This window comes from Sardina pilchardus, chromosome 11 (assembly GCF_963854185.1).
Source record: "Sardina pilchardus chromosome 11, fSarPil1.1, whole genome shotgun sequence".
Classification (NCBI taxonomy): Eukaryota; Metazoa; Chordata; class Actinopteri; order Clupeiformes; family Clupeidae; genus Sardina; species Sardina pilchardus.
This window is the reverse complement of record NC_085004.1, coordinates 20956092-20971119: the sequence shown is the minus strand read 5'-3', so window position 1 is coordinate 20971119 and position 15028 is coordinate 20956092. Positions and strand designations below refer to the sequence as shown.

General features: G+C 42.9%; 2 protein-coding genes across 2 annotated transcripts in view; one reads left to right on the top strand and one right to left on the bottom strand.

Annotated features, from left to right (window-relative positions):
- Positions 1-670: 670 nt before the first annotated feature.
- spg7 (SPG7 matrix AAA peptidase subunit, paraplegin) lies at positions 671-8445 on the top strand. The gene is made up of 17 exons (XM_062549499.1): positions 671-1421; positions 1635-1731; positions 1808-1891; positions 1991-2232; positions 2326-2465; positions 2656-2758; positions 2851-2976; positions 3074-3236; positions 3953-4126; positions 4462-4586; positions 4698-4800; positions 5317-5427; positions 5652-5767; positions 6128-6284; positions 6576-6739; positions 6948-7025; positions 7569-8445. Exons 1-17 carry the CDS (start codon positions 1176-1178, stop codon positions 7776-7778), a joined length of 2439 nt encoding a protein of 812 aa, XP_062405483.1. The 5' UTR covers positions 671-1175; the 3' UTR covers positions 7779-8445.
- Positions 8446-8522: 77 nt separating this feature from the next.
- Positions 8523-15028, bottom strand: part of cdh15 (cadherin 15, type 1, M-cadherin (myotubule)) — a 15311-nt gene continuing 8805 nt past the window's right edge. Inside the window, exons 3-14 of the mRNA XM_062549500.1 lie at positions 14699-14854; positions 14351-14495; positions 14005-14183; positions 13270-13398; positions 12810-12995; positions 12051-12289; positions 11791-11933; positions 11456-11674; positions 11074-11313; positions 10691-10836; positions 10284-10478; positions 8523-9842 (exon numbers count right to left, since the gene is read on the bottom strand). Of these exons, the coding sequence (XP_062405484.1) occupies positions 9642-9842; positions 10284-10478; positions 10691-10836; positions 11074-11313; positions 11456-11674; positions 11791-11933; positions 12051-12289; positions 12810-12995; positions 13270-13398; positions 14005-14183; positions 14351-14495; positions 14699-14854 (2178 nt within the window). The 3' untranslated portion in view covers positions 8523-9641. The remainder of the gene's footprint in view (positions 9843-10283; positions 10479-10690; positions 10837-11073; positions 11314-11455; positions 11675-11790; positions 11934-12050; positions 12290-12809; positions 12996-13269; positions 13399-14004; positions 14184-14350; positions 14496-14698; positions 14855-15028) is intronic.

Here is a 15028-nt window from a genome sequence, read left to right as displayed (position 1 = left end):
TGCCACGCCGCATTGCTGCAGTAATTCAGGCATAAGGATCCCCAACTAAGTAGCCTATTGAGTGCTGTATGCTCATACTTTCCATGTTCATACTTTTCAGTTGGCCAACATTTCTATTTTAAAAAGATATATATATTGGTCTTAGGTAGGCTAATATTCTAATTTTCTGAGATACTGAATTTGGGATTTGTCATAATCATCAAAATTAAAAGAAATAAACATTTGAAATATATCAGTCTGTGTATAATATACTTACAGTGTGGAGAAAAGTAATAATGATGTCATGATGAAAAAGCTGACTAATTATCTTGTTAATAGCCTATTAACAAGATAATTAGTCAGCTTTTTCAACATGACATCATTATTACTTTTCTCCACACTGTAAGTATATTAGTATACAGTGTGGAGAAAAGCAATTTTCCAGCATCAGTAAGAAGTACATTACCTAATACCTAGAACAGGAAGATTACCATTAGCCCAAAGTGTGCGTTGCTCCAGTAGACAAGAAATAAAGCTCCAGAATCAAAACAGAAATATATTGCGTCAATACTCCGCGCGAGGGTTACGGCTCGTTCGCGCAGTGGTGATGACATCACGAGTGTTTTCCTCAGCCACCATTTTAGTACTATCATATGGAATTTCAATCGCAATGGTACACATTCCTTACTGTAGGTGCTGTATTTTTACCTAGAGCAACTTTGTTGATACTATTTTAAACTACTTTGCAAGGAATCAATTTACAATAGTGTGTTTGCTGGCACACTGAGAATCCAACATTTGAGCAGGGATTATCAAGATATTTCAAGTGGACAGAGATCTTCAACTGCCATAGGTTACTAAAGTGCTTAGCTAGCCAGGGAGCTGCCTGTCGAGTTACTTCTCACGTGTAACTGCGACAAGAGGTGTATCATTTGCTGTTACAAAATCTTTGGTTGTTGAATAAGGACCCGTTTACAGTGACAGTACAGGCGGCTAACAAGCACTGAAGCTAGGCCTATGTTGTCTTGACTCTTGATAGCAAGGACAATGATATTAGTATACCCAGATGGTCAACAAATAAAATGATAAAAAATATATTTTAATCGGCTTGTCCTAGGGTTAGCCGTCATCGGCTAGGTAATGTACGCGACAACTGTTTCAACGATCTAGTTAAATAGTGTTAGCTTGAAGTTGCAATGGCTGCGTTACTTTTGCAACGTTATGGCAAGTCATGTAACGTTAAGCATATTAAAGGAAGTCAAATTTGGACATTGATATCTCGTCACAGAAACAGTGCCTCAGGAAATCTAGACCGTGTCACCAGTAGAATCTTTCAACGAAAGCTGGAATCGGGGTCTTGTTGCAAAGAGCCTTTGAAACCTAAATTACTTGAGACATTACCTCTACAAACGAATCGTGAGTTCAAATCAATTTATACCGAGGTAAGAATATTATTCAATGTTTTGAATGAACGTGTTTTAAATGTGTTACTTAGGCACTGAATTTGCACTCTGTCTTAAACCCAATCATTTGTCCTGTGACTTCTGGGTGGTGGAAATCTGAGTACTCACTGCTCACTGTGAATTGCATATTGAACTTAATTGATGCCAGTCTAGGCCTACGACTGTTTTATAACCCCTTTCCTTGTTATGTAGCTCAACACACCGTTGTATCCAAGAATACTAGGGATCACCAGGGCATTGCATGGAAATCAACAGATACTGAACCAAGGTGGATTATGGAAGATATTAGGTAAGTGTCCATGGTAGCTATACTGAATGCAGTGGTGGAATGGAACGCTATACTAAGTGTAACATTCTGTTGCCAGGTGGCCTTCATTACTTTAGCACCTCTCAGTCACGTAAAGAGAAGAAAGATGGAGGCAAGGGCAAGACTCCTGAGGAAGATGAAGGTATCAGTTGTTTTGACGTGTCCTTTAAATTTCAGAGCAATGAATAGGCTATATGGGTGTTCTGCTTCACTTGTGCTTGATTATCTTCTAAATCCTTAGAGGATAAGAAACGTCGAGAACAAGAGGACCAAATGTATCGCGAGCGCCTGCGTACCCTCTTTATCATTGCACTCATCATGAGTGTCCTCAATTCCATCAACACCAGTGGGGGAAACATCTCCTGGAATGACTTTGTGCATGAGATGCTGGCAAAAGGAGAGGTGTTGCGTGTGCAGGTGGCTCCTGAGAGTGACGTTGTGGAGATCTTCCTCCACCCTGGAGCAGTCATCTTTGGAAGACCTGTATGTTGGCCGATTATGTCATTGTCAAGATGCCTTTTTGTGACATTTATTCACCCATTGCTTGAGCACTGATGTGGCTGCTTCTCTTTGCAGAGGCTGGCCCTGATGTATCGCATGCAGGTGGCCAACATTGACAAGTTTGAAGAGAAGCTACGCGCAGCTGAGGAGGAGCTCAACATCGATATCAAAGACAGAGTCCCCGTTACATACAGACGCACTGGTTTCTTTGGAAAGTGAGTGGATTGTTCTGATAAACAACTGACTGAGCTATGCCTGTGGTTATGGAATATGAATATCAGCTGTAACATTTTGTTTGATTTAAACAAGTTAAGTACCTTACTATAATCAGGTGGATAATAGCTAAAGTATTGAATCAATTTGTCATATGCCTAACATCTTTCACCACTCTGTGTTTTGTCATAGTGCGCTGTATGCCCTTGGCATGGCTGCGATTGGGGTAGCCATCCTCTGGTACATCTTCCGACTTGCAGGCATGGGAGGCAGAGAAGGAGGCTTCAGTGCTTTTGTGAGTTTCTCACGATTCAAGCGAGTCATCATAAAACAAGCATATTCTCCTCATTAATGTGGTATTCTTCTTTTCGCTCTCTCTCTCAACAGAATCAGCTAAAAATGGCCAAGTTCACTATTGTTGATGGTAAATCGGGAAAGGGTATCAGCTTCAAGGATGTTGCAGGGATGCATGAAGCGAAGATGGAAGTGAAAGAGTTTGTTGACTATTTAAAGGTAAGAGCAGGTGTGGAGTTTGAGGGTTTCATCTTTTCACCATAACATCCCTGACGATATCCATTTTTTTTGTCTGACAAAGGGGTCTTATTTTTAGTGCCCAGATAGGTACCTCCAGCTGGGGGCCAAGGTCCCCAAGGGTTCCTTGCTGCTGGGGCCTCCAGGGTGTGGGAAGACCCTCCTGGCAAAGGCAGTGGCAACTGAAGCACAAGTGCCTTTCCTTGCCATGGCCGGGTCTGAGTTTGTTGAAGTCATTGGAGGTGAGATGGTGAACTTTCTGCTTTCAGATTAACCTTAAAGAGAAACTATGCAGGATTGGCTATTTCATCTCCGATTTCGGTTTCGCTTTTCGTTTTCGCTCGTTTTATGCTTGCATATTTCTCTGCAGAGCTTCCCCTACAGCTTTAGCGTGTATATTTAGACAAATATAGGCTATCAGACTTCCAGATGTAAACAAGGAGTGATCGCCTCCTAGACAAACTGCAAGGCTGCAATAGTGGATAGGGACACTGGGGACGGGAGGAAATATTAGTGTTTTCGATAAAACTGGTCAGTCAAGCAAAACAACGATTCTTAAGCGATTTTATGACTATGAAAATGTTGCATAGGGTCTCTTTAACACCTGCCCACTGTGCATATGTCCAAATGACGTAGTTCTGGTTTATAGCATTGCATATGCCACATGTCCCTATGGTGTTGTAGAGCAGAGCTATGTCATCATCACACCATGTAGTTCCACGCAGTGAGAGACCCTTCATTTTAGATTTGCATTAAAAATGCATTGTGGCTTGCTTAATAATAAAAGTGAACTGAACACATTAGCTTGCTCTATCATAATTGTTTTCCTGTTATCTGTATGTCACTGCCTACTCTTCTGGTAAAAATGAAGTAATGTGAATGAAATGCTCAATGTTGACCATTTCAACTGTGTTTCTTCTGAGTGTTTTGATGGACGCTCATGTATGTTTGTGATTAGGTCTCGGTGCTGCCAGAGTCCGAAGTTTGTTTAAAGAGGCACGTTCCCGGGCCCCCTGTATCGTCTACATAGATGAGATTGATGCTGTGGGAAAGAAGCGCTCCACCAATGTGTCTGGCTTCTCCAACTCCGAGGAAGAGCAAACGCTCAATCAGTTACTGGTCGAGATGGACGGTAAGATCAGGGCTCTAGTGGAGGCAGAACAAACATAAGTGCCATATACTCTCCAATATTTTGGAAGTTGTGTTAATGTACTTATAAATAGCATTTAGCATTCTATAAGAACTGGTTATACTGTAGAAGCATTGGGCAATAACCTCTACTGTTTCCAAACATGTTCTGTCCGGTAGCCTACGCTGTTGTCCACCTCACAGTGATGACAAAGGTTTAGTTCGTTTACCCACCTCTTCTTTTACCATTACAAACCTGGGTAAGATGGAGAGACGTTGCAATGAAGGGAGACTGATGCATCACTCAAATCTTCCAACCAACAAATGTCTTTCTTACAGGAATGGGAACCACAGACCATGTGATTGTTTTGGCCTCCACAAACCGGGCAGACATTTTGGACAATGCACTTATGAGACCCGGGAGGTTAGACAGACATATTTTCATTGACCTCCCCACCTTACAGGTACATGAGTGTTTAAATACCATTGCATCTTCCTACTGCATAGGCCCCGTCTGTTGCTGTATTTTTAATGCATGCGTTGATTGCTTGGTGTTGGCTACACTCATTCTTCAGGAGAGGAAGGAGATCTTTGAGCAGCACTTGAAGATTCTCAAGCTCACACAGCCGGCCAACTTCTACTCCCTCCGCCTGGCTGAGCTCACCCCAGGGTTCAGTGGTGAGTTAGAGGCCCTCTCCCACAGGCTTAAACATGCTCTCATCCATCCTGATCGCATTATATTGTCATTATGTTTAATTAACACTTCAAAAATAACGCTTCTTCCACATTCATTATTTCATACAAATCCTAGTTAAACGCTAGCCTGGGTTTCCCATACTGCCTTGCGCGGTGATTTCTTTCTCGCTGCTAAGGCAGTCTGGAAACTAACGCCCCCATTTTCGCCTGATGTTGGGGGCCAATCACAGAACGGGAGAAAGCAAGACCATGATGAGCTATGCAGAGACGCATTTGATTGACATCCGTGGCACCCAATGAAAGGATCTGGGCATTTTTTCAAATACGAGAAAATGAACGTCTGGTTTCCAGACCACGTCTCATTTGAGAAGTGGGAGGCGTTAGCCAGGCTAGTTAAACGCAGCATTTAATTGAAATAAAAGCTAAGGATTAATGTAAGTCATGCCTATATAATTTCATTGAATACCTAAAAATACGGTCTGTTTGCTTGTGTCTCAGGTGCCGACATTGCCAACATCTGTAATGAGGCTGCCTTACACGCTGCCAGAGAAGGATTCAAGTCCATCGACACGTTCAACTTTGAGTATGCAGTGGAGAGGGTCATTGCAGGTACTGGACAACTATACAGCGTTGCCATTGTCTGTAGTATGCGTTTTACAAGACACTCAATTGAATGGGTTGTAATAAAGGGTATATTTTATAGAGCTGTAAAATATCTTCTGTCTTGTATTCTTTTATCTTAAAGGTGCATCCTACTTTCCGTCTGCATTGTACTTGGCTGATATACTTTTATGACCCACTGAGTTTCCTCTGTTTCTGCTGTGTGTGTTCAGGAAGTGTAAAGAAAAGCAAGATCCTATCCAAAGAGGAGCAGAGAGTGGTTGCTTTCCATGAGTCTGGTCATGCTTTGGTTGGGTGGCTGCTTGAACATACCGAGGCAGTCATGAAGGTGAGCAAAGCAAACTACTGTCTGAACAGATAATTACAGCTTATAAATGTGTAATGTATTCTTCAAGATAGCTTCACAGTGAAAATGTACTGTATTACACTCTTAAAACGAATGTGTTGGAAACAACACAAACTGTGTTGTCACTATCAGGATACAGAGATGTGTTAAAAAAAACAATGCAAGTTGTGTTGTTTTCAACGCAAGTTGTGTTATTTCAACACATATTGCGTAACAAAGAGCAAAAGCAATGTGTTGGAAACAACACAAATGGTGTTGTCCCTATATGGACACATGTGTTGTTTTCAACACATTTGTTTTAAGTGTGTACGTATTTACTTTGGTGTATTTCACGCGTTTCAGGTGTCCATTGCCCCCAGGACCAATGCTGCCCTGGGGTTTGCCCAGATCCTGCCCAGGGACCAGTACCTCTTCACCAAAGAGCAGCTGTTTGAGCGGATGTGCATGGCGCTGGGCGGACGAGCATCCGAGGCCATCACATTCAACAAAGTCACCACAGGTGGAGCTCGCACTGAACCCGGGGAAACACTCATCACACACACATCACCTCATTCATTCACATGCGCGCACACACAGACACACACACACACACACACACACACACACACACACACAAAATAACACCCTCTCAAAATCACACTCTCTTTCACAAACACCACAGATGAGTAAAAGGCTTGATTTTTGCAAACAACTTTAGGACATGCTGATTTCGCCGTCAAACCATGTGTGTTTGTCTATGCATTGCTTTACTCAACATCGCTCAAAACTGCATGTGTTTGCCCTGTGTCAGGTGCTCAGGATGACCTGAGGAAGGTGACACGGGTGGCCTACTCCATGGTGAAGCAGTACGGCATGTCACCCAGTGTGGGTCAGGTGTCTTTCCCAGACACGGAGGAGCAGGGAGCCATCGGACGCCGGCCCTTCAGCCAGGGCCTCGCGGAGCAGATTGACCACGTGAGTCCTCATGGTCTCCATTAGCAACAGCTAACTCACTCAGATGGAAGGATGTCAAATGAATAGCTAAAACAGAATAATCAGAATAATCAGTAATCATCGATACTCTTAACTCTATATTGATTAGTATTCATTCATTCATTCATTCATTCATTCATTCATTCATTCTTGTGTTCATACTTGTGCATTTGTTTTATTGGTGAATCAGGAGGCCAAAATGCTGGTGGCTCGTGCATACAGACAGACAGAAAAGCTGCTTCTGGACAACAGGGATAAACTCATAGTGGTGAGTCTGCCATATTAAAGTGTAACTCTGGGGTAAAAAACAACCTAAGGTCTGTTTACCATAGTTAACAAATTAAAACTTTTGGTTGAGGGCAAAATTCTGTTAATTGTGGTGTTCTGATCAAGACAGAGAGGTTATAACAAGACCTGTCTCTGTTGGAAGAAAATACCATGGCTTCCTGGTCTGGTATTGTCAAATCAGCGGTTGCGTTCGATCTTGCAGCAAATAAACAGTCTTGCTTAAAACGCACCAATTATGTTTGAAGTTGTTAACTATCCAAAATAGACCCTAGGATGTATTTACTCTTTAACTCAGTAACTCTGGATTTTTTATTATAACAATTGTATACTAGAAACCACAAATACAAAGGATTCAGATTATCCAGAGATCATGAAATGGATACATTTTTAATATTCATCACTTTCTTTTCTCTGTTGCATTCTCTCTCATTTTGTTTTGTTTGTTTGTTTTGTCATGTTCATCTGTCATCCATCCATCCATCCATCCGTCCGTCCATCCTTCCATTCCCTGCGACCTCATCAGCTGGCCAACACATTGCTGGAACGTGAAGTAGTGAACTATGAGGACATTGAGGCTCTGCTCGGCACCCCACCGCATGGGCCCAAGAAGATGATAGCCCCACAGACCTGGCTCGAGGCTGAGAAGGACAAGCAGGACACTGGGGAGGACGAGCCTCGCGAGCCCCCAACGCCTCCCAGGAAGGATGGTGACGACGACTACAACCTCGCGTGAACTCTGTCTGGGGGACTTGCCCAAGGCACAGGACTGGCTTCGTGGTGCTAGAGATGTTCCCTAGATGGCCGCTTTTTTATGTTGCCAGCCGACATACTCTTATTGCAGTGAACTGATCTTTGCAGATAGTTTTTTTTTGCGACTGAAAAAGAACAAAGGTAAGGTTCCTACCATACTGTCCGTTGAACTGAACGAATGGAATGGAAAATAATTATAACTTTTTCTGTTTTAATTGAATGTAATGGGCGATTTGTACAGGAAACATTGTTTGTACAGAGAAGGGAAGAGAGAACAGAATGCAATAATTAGCCAAATATGGTCCTGAAAGGATTAAGCTCCTTTGTAGAGATTACACAACCGTTCCATGGTTTCGATATTCAGGTTTATGTTTTTCCTAACTTAGTGTTACCTGCAAAGAACGAGATTGCAGAACGAGATTGCTGCATTCAGATATTCCAAATACCATACAAAAAGGAATATTATCACTGTGGATGCCAAGTGTTTTCAGTGTGAGGAAAAACGTATTCAAGAGCTTCAGATTTGGCTGCTTGAATGTTTTTTTTTTAAGAGGAGAACATTGGTAGGCTATAATGCAGACATACTGTATTGCGCCCAAATCAAACAAAGCTGTATAATGTGTGTGTTCAAATAAATCCTAAGAAGTGTATGTGTTTAGTTAATGAATGGTGATGTCATTTCCGCATACATTGCCAAGGGAAGCATGTCACAGAGAGGGTGTAAAAGCCTGTTCTGGTTTATTAAACACAAAATTGACTGGTACAAGGTATCATTTCACAATTTTAACCTCATGAATGAAATAAATAGCACAATACAAAACATACACACAAAGACAATACATCATACTTTTTTTCTCTTTTTTGATGATTGCAGAATTGAAAGTATAAAAAGAAAGTTATACATCCGTACGATTTTACTGAGAATACATTTATTATATTTAATGCTGAATAGGGCTAAATTAAGCACACTGAAACACTGGCTTAAAAAGACATCAAAATATTTTTGCACGTGAAAGTGTTATTTCAGTTCTTGAACAGTTTGCCAAAACATGTATTACTCTTTCACTAACATAAAACAGGAGAACAATAGAAAACCAAGTATCATTATAGTATTATCAAGTATAACATTATATTTACATATCATATAAAAAGGTAACATAAAAGGAAACCCAAAAATCCCTCATCAGAGTCGTGTTCATGCCTTTAATGTTCACTCGTACATGGGAAACTCCAACGTACCAGAGGCCATCCCAACTCCAATTTTCTGGAGGTCTACGTACCACATCTCATGTATTCTTATATCTACATTCATTGATCTGTGGATATTACTTTCCTTACTACCAGATACAGTCTTGACATACAGATATTCCCAATACCATTACTAATTTTCAATACAGCTGACAGAATGTTTTTATGCTCAGATGTCCAACAGCAAACGGATAAGACAACCTAAAATCCCTTCAGTCCCTTCTAGCCTTTTTCTCTGTCTACCACCAGAGTACCACCAGGCATACTTTTTATCTGTTGCTGTGGTTTCCATGAGCCTTGACCATGACATGATGTCGCATTTGGGCCGACTGTCGTAATATATGCACCAAAAAAAAGAATTGAACTATAGAAATGAAGAGAACAAGGTAACACTGTGTATTGTGTCTGACCAGATGGCACGGTCTGTTACCATACAAGCAACTTTTGAAAATTCCGGGAAAGGACCGAAGGTAATAATGAAGAGGCCCATGGGTGTGTCTGCTATTAAGTGTGTGAATGTTTAGTCTCAAACATTATTCTATGCTCTGTGCATGTCAGTGCTGAAAATTCTAGGTTGGATATGGTGGGCAGGGCTACATTAACGTGGGTCGTACATGTTGGCTAGTTTCTTGAAGCGTGGGCCCCAGTCGTTGAGGTAGTCGTAATCCTGGTCTCCGTCCGAGCTGGCCGAGGCCAGGGTGCTAAGGCTGCCGGCCAGAGAGCCGTCCCCCTCGTAGTCGTAGATGAGCGCGGTGTCGTAGGGGGGCACGTTGGGGTCGTTGTCAGCTGCCTCCAGACCCTGTGAGGCAGGAGAGAGAAAATTCTATGAGATTTCATAGCAGGAAAACACTCTTGGGGGATGTGTGTTTTTCTCCGTTTTGCTACCAATGATGATCAGTCATCCTTAATTGATCACAGAAATCATGTAAAAGTGAAGCATTGTACGGAAAGTGGAGCAGATGACAACACGTTCATTACTAGATTACATTCATTTATCAAACCATAATCATGTAACAAAGATGTTAGCAACAGTAGGCTGTATTAATTAGAGAAATATTGTCTCATCTCTTACAAAGTCTTATAAAGGGAGCCTGTATTCTTTGACTGCCATTCATCTCAGAGAACATGACAACCCAAATCAAACATAATTCAAGGAGCCGAAGCACATATCCATTACTCAAACAGTAAGACTAAGCAGTAAGACCATGAGAGCCACATGGCAGAATAAGAGATCACATACATCATTGATGAAATCTTCGATGTCAGTGGGATCAGCAGGGGGTCTGCGGGGGTAAGTCGGCGAGGGGAGGTTGTGCGGAGCGTCTTTCCTGAGTGGCTGTCTCCCTCGTGGGAAGCCGGACACCGGGGAAGCGAAGGGCGATGGGGAAGGAACGATATCACTGGGGTTCCTCAGCAGGTCAATGTTGAACACATTCTTCAAAAGAATAGGATGACCAAGACATTAAGGGAAGACTGAAGTATTTCTGGTATTATTGTGTTTGCACAGATGTAAATTGTGTTTTTGATACTTTATCAAATGCTCATTTTGATGAGACTGAAGATATTGGATCTCAAATTGGATCATGCAATCCGGGCATTAGTGGTGATGTGTTCGTTAGATGTGACTCCAATTGGAAGTCGTCTCACCTCATCCTCCTCTCCTCCGCCCTGCTCGTCGTAGTTGAGGACATTGTCACGGATGTCGTCATCCGACACCCCGATCAGCAGTCCGCCTCCTTTCTTCATGTGGTGTCTTCGGCAGGCTCCCACAGCCACTGTGAGCAACAGCAATACTGGGAAGAGCAAAAGGTCATCTCAACACGCGAGTATATTTGTATGAGATCATTTATATGGCTTCAAATTCTTACACTAAAAAATGTGTTGAGCCCCTGATTTCAAGCATTCATACGACAGCAAATGATTTGAGCATTTGAAGAAATCATCCAGTTGGCCCTCAGATTCCAGAAACCTCACTGAAGACGGTGTCATTAATCAAACATCGGTTGCCACCCACCACTCCGTCTACTCACAGAATAAGAGGGCGAGGCAACTCATGATGACGATCAGGGCGATGAAACTGATGCCCACTCGGTTGGCAAAGATGGCGTCAAAGATGGCCTTGCACTCCCCGTCTGCATCACATGGGCATACGGTGACGTTGATGTAGTTAATGGAGGCGAGTTGGGGTTTACCCGAGTCGGACACGGTCACAGGGACGTAGAACTCTCCGGATTCAACGTCCACCAGATGCTCCAGGATTGCATGGGTATCTGAACAGAGGAAATATTAGCTTTTTCAGACAGCACTAAAATGTAACCCATAAGCTGGAATACTGAGTTCCAGTAATCGTGGTCTTAACAACAAAACACGAGGGCTGGGAAGTGCCCATGCTTTCTCTGCAACAAATCCTACCGTTGATATTCATAACTGTCCAGTTGGCTGCAAAGGGCAAGGTGAACGTGAAAGGCGCAGAGTGTGGGGGCATGTCGTCATCAGTGGCAGTCAGCAGGACACCTTGGGTTTGTCTGTTACTGCACAGGGTGGCACTCAGTGGTAAGAGCTGAGGGCTGTAGTCATTCGTCTCAACGAGGGAAATCTCCAGAGTGCCTGTGGTCGAGATCTCATCGATACCTACAAAGAGGACAGAGCACCTTAAGGACAGCCAGTCTCCTCAGTTCAGCAGGCCACTAGTCTAGACATCTAAGGGAAGGATGCAGCCATTAGGTCTTATGGCCTTATGGACTCACCAGCATCAGATACTTTAATCATGGCACGGTAAATGTTGTTCTTGACGTGCGGCGAGCGGATGTCGAAGGTTCGTCTAGCTCTGACTTCTCCAGTGTCATGGTTAATGACGAGCCACCTCTCTGGGTCATGACTGATCTCGAACCTAAGGGTGGATAAAGTCCAATAAAGCAACACAGAAGACACACACTCAAAGGTGAATCCACAAGTCAGCATAGTCCCTTGGTCTTTTGTGACCTTATGACTGATGGTTTGGTCTTACCTGAGTTTGGCAGTGTCGGGGTCGTGGGCGATGTTTTTGACAATAACTGTTCCAGGCACAATTGACTCAGGAATCGCCACGAGGATTGGGTCCTCATAGAAGCGGGGCGCTTCGTTCTCATTCAAAACCATAACGGTGACTGTAGCTGTGCTGGAAGGGGAGTCGATGCCCTCCAGTGGCACCAAGTTGGACACAGTTAGGACCAACTCATGCTCAGGATTGGACTCAAAGTCCAGAGGCTGCAGAAAAAAACAGGGGCGAACTGTGAGACTTTCATAGGAGGAGACCAAAAGTTGACATCAACAAGCAATACAAAAGTACAATTGTTGTGAATGTCTCACAGCAGCAACAGTGTCAGAGGTGTTTTGTCTAAACTCGTGATCACACCAACACTCTGAAACAGCGGTGTATATATACAGAGACACGCACACACAGACTGACCTACACAGAAATTACTTGAACGACAGTCGTGTGATTATCTATAATCTTCTGTCAACAAACGCAAGCTACGGCATTTTCTTTGCTTTATGCTTAAGTTCCCTATCATTATGAAAACAGAGCTGAGACAGTCAGGCTGCAGCTACATTTTCCTTGAACAATTTCTATGGAGGAGGCTGCATGTGCAGCAACTCTACCAGAAGATGGCAGAAGAACACAGCCAAACAACTGGTTCCCCATTCTTGTGGTTCACTATAGCAACACTAAACCACTGCAAACATTCTCCCATTTGGTGCAATCTATGTGACAAAACATTCTCACCTTTATGACTGACAAAATCCCTTGGTTGGTGACAGGATCTGTTGCGATGGAAAAGTGTGAGTTGGGATCCCCTTCTGAAATGTGATACTGAACTTGCCAGTTCTGTCCACCACGCTCATCACCGTCAGTGGCATTGACTTTTCCTATTCCATCAGTGACGGCATTCTCCACAGCATAGAACTTGTACTATATAGCACAATCAATGAAATGTATACATATTGTTAATTAAACCAGTAAAATGTTTTAATTCGTGTTTTATTACAGTATACTAAATAAGAATAAATAAGAAGTTATTTATATATAGCAATAACTTGCCATGCATTGATTTACTTTTTTTTAATCAGTATTTGTTTGATATTGGACACTATAATGTGAACTAAAAGGGATCTCCAGTATTGCTTTAAAAGAAGAATCTTCGCAGCAGAGCAACATGGAGCTTTATCCCTGTCTTTGTGGTCACCTTGTCAGGGAGGAACTTTGGACCATGGTTGTTGATGTCAGTAATGTTGATGATGGCGTGGCCAGTGCTGGTCAGACCCATCCCTGACATGTCAGCCACCTGAAGAGTCAGGCTGATGGCCTGGATTTCCTGTGGCAGAATGAGAGAACTAGTCAATATTTTTTTCAGACTGAACAGAAGCTTTAGGACTGTCCTTTTCTCACATAGAGATCATCCATCCATGGTCCATTATAATGTTACTACATTGCACATATCTGTACATACTGTTCACACATTGTTCATATTACATAGGCAGATTGTCTGCTGCTATCTATAACTGCTAATACACTGCACACATTTAATTTATATTACTCTAAACCACCTTCTGTAAACCAACTGTATACTATTGTCTACATTGCACTATATTTCTTGTCCTGTTCTTCTGGTTAGAGGGAAACTGCATTTTGGTTGTCTTTGTATTTGTACTCTGCACAATGACAATAAAGTTGAATGTAATCTAATCATCTAAGTAATATCAAAAAAAGTTTAAGGAATTCGCTGCATGTTAGAAAGCAGCTACAGAGAACTGAGACAGTCTGCTGATCGCACCAAGCACTACTGAACCACTTAGACCTGTGATCATATCATACCATAGGGTGAGAGGTACTCATATACAGTATTAGATAAACAACCATTTGCTTGGTTGAGACTGTGCCATCATGACTACTGATGAAGGCTGTTGAGCATCTACAGTACCTCTCTGTCTATGCCTTCGAAAGTGTAAATTTCCCCCGTTGCTTCTCGGATGCCAAACATGTTCTTCTCTGCTTTGCTAGGCGGGAAGCTCTCTTGTTTGAGGATGGAGTAACTCAACATGGCATTGTCTGTCATGGGGTCATCTTTATCTTCAGCTTTTACTCGCATCACCGAGGTACCTATGTGAAAGCACAGACAAGACTGTTATTTTACACTTCATCACAATATCACCGTCATTGAGAGCTTTGAAAACTCAGAGGGGCCTGAGCTCTGGGAATATATACAGTATATGGAGCCCCTACACAGGGACATACACATTTTGTTTATCCATGAAATGACATCCTACCTGGTGGAGCAAACTCACGAACACTGCCCTCGAACTGAGGCTGGGTGAAGTTTGGCCTGTTGTCATTTTGATCCAGCACGTAGATTTCAATGGTGGTCGGACTCTCCAGCCTCTCTCCACTCGGCGACAAGGCGAAGGCTTTCAGCTGCAGACACATGACGCCAGCAGATGTTGAAGACAACATGGCTCATCCAGCTTTGGTTTTTCCCAGACACACTTTCAGGAAAGGTCAGACAGATCTCATCGCCTTCCCCACTAAAGTGCTACAGTGCCTTCCCCACTAAAGTGCTACTTCCCGAGGGAACCGCTGATGAGGATCTAGCAGTGTGTGAGGTGCTTTGCATTTACCGTGAAGCTGCTGTATTTTTCTCTGTCCAGGGGCATCTTGCTGTTGATCCATCCTGTTTTCTCATCTATTTCGAAAAGGTCCTTGGGCTCCTGGTTGACCCCTGGCCCGTCCAGCCTGTAGATCACCTGACCCGTGGAAACCTTGTCTGATTTGATCTGTTGTGGGAGAGACAGCATGGTAATCAGAAGCTCATTGGTGTTGTGAGACAAGAGTGCGCATTGCACTCTGGTATGTTGTCAGCTCTTAACTGCTGTCCTGGGAACAGTTTTCACACCGCCTTTCGCGACCTTAAGCAAATAAAAGACAAGATAAACCGACAGCGGACATGT

What these genes read in the sequence shown, in the direction of transcription:
- spg7 (XM_062549499.1), top strand. Translation starts at nt 1,176, where the DNA reads ATGGCTGCGTTACTTTTGCAACGTTATGGCAAGTCATGTAACGTTAAG. An exon ending in CGCACTGGTTTCTTTGGAAA is followed by an intron (nt 2,466 to 2,655) that starts GTGAGTGGATTG and finishes GTTTTGTCATAG; the next exon opens with TGCGCTGTATGCCCTTGGCA. An exon ending in AGTGGAGAGGGTCATTGCAG is followed by an intron (nt 5,428 to 5,651) that starts GTACTGGACAAC and finishes GTGTGTGTTCAG; the next exon opens with GAAGTGTAAAGAAAAGCAAG.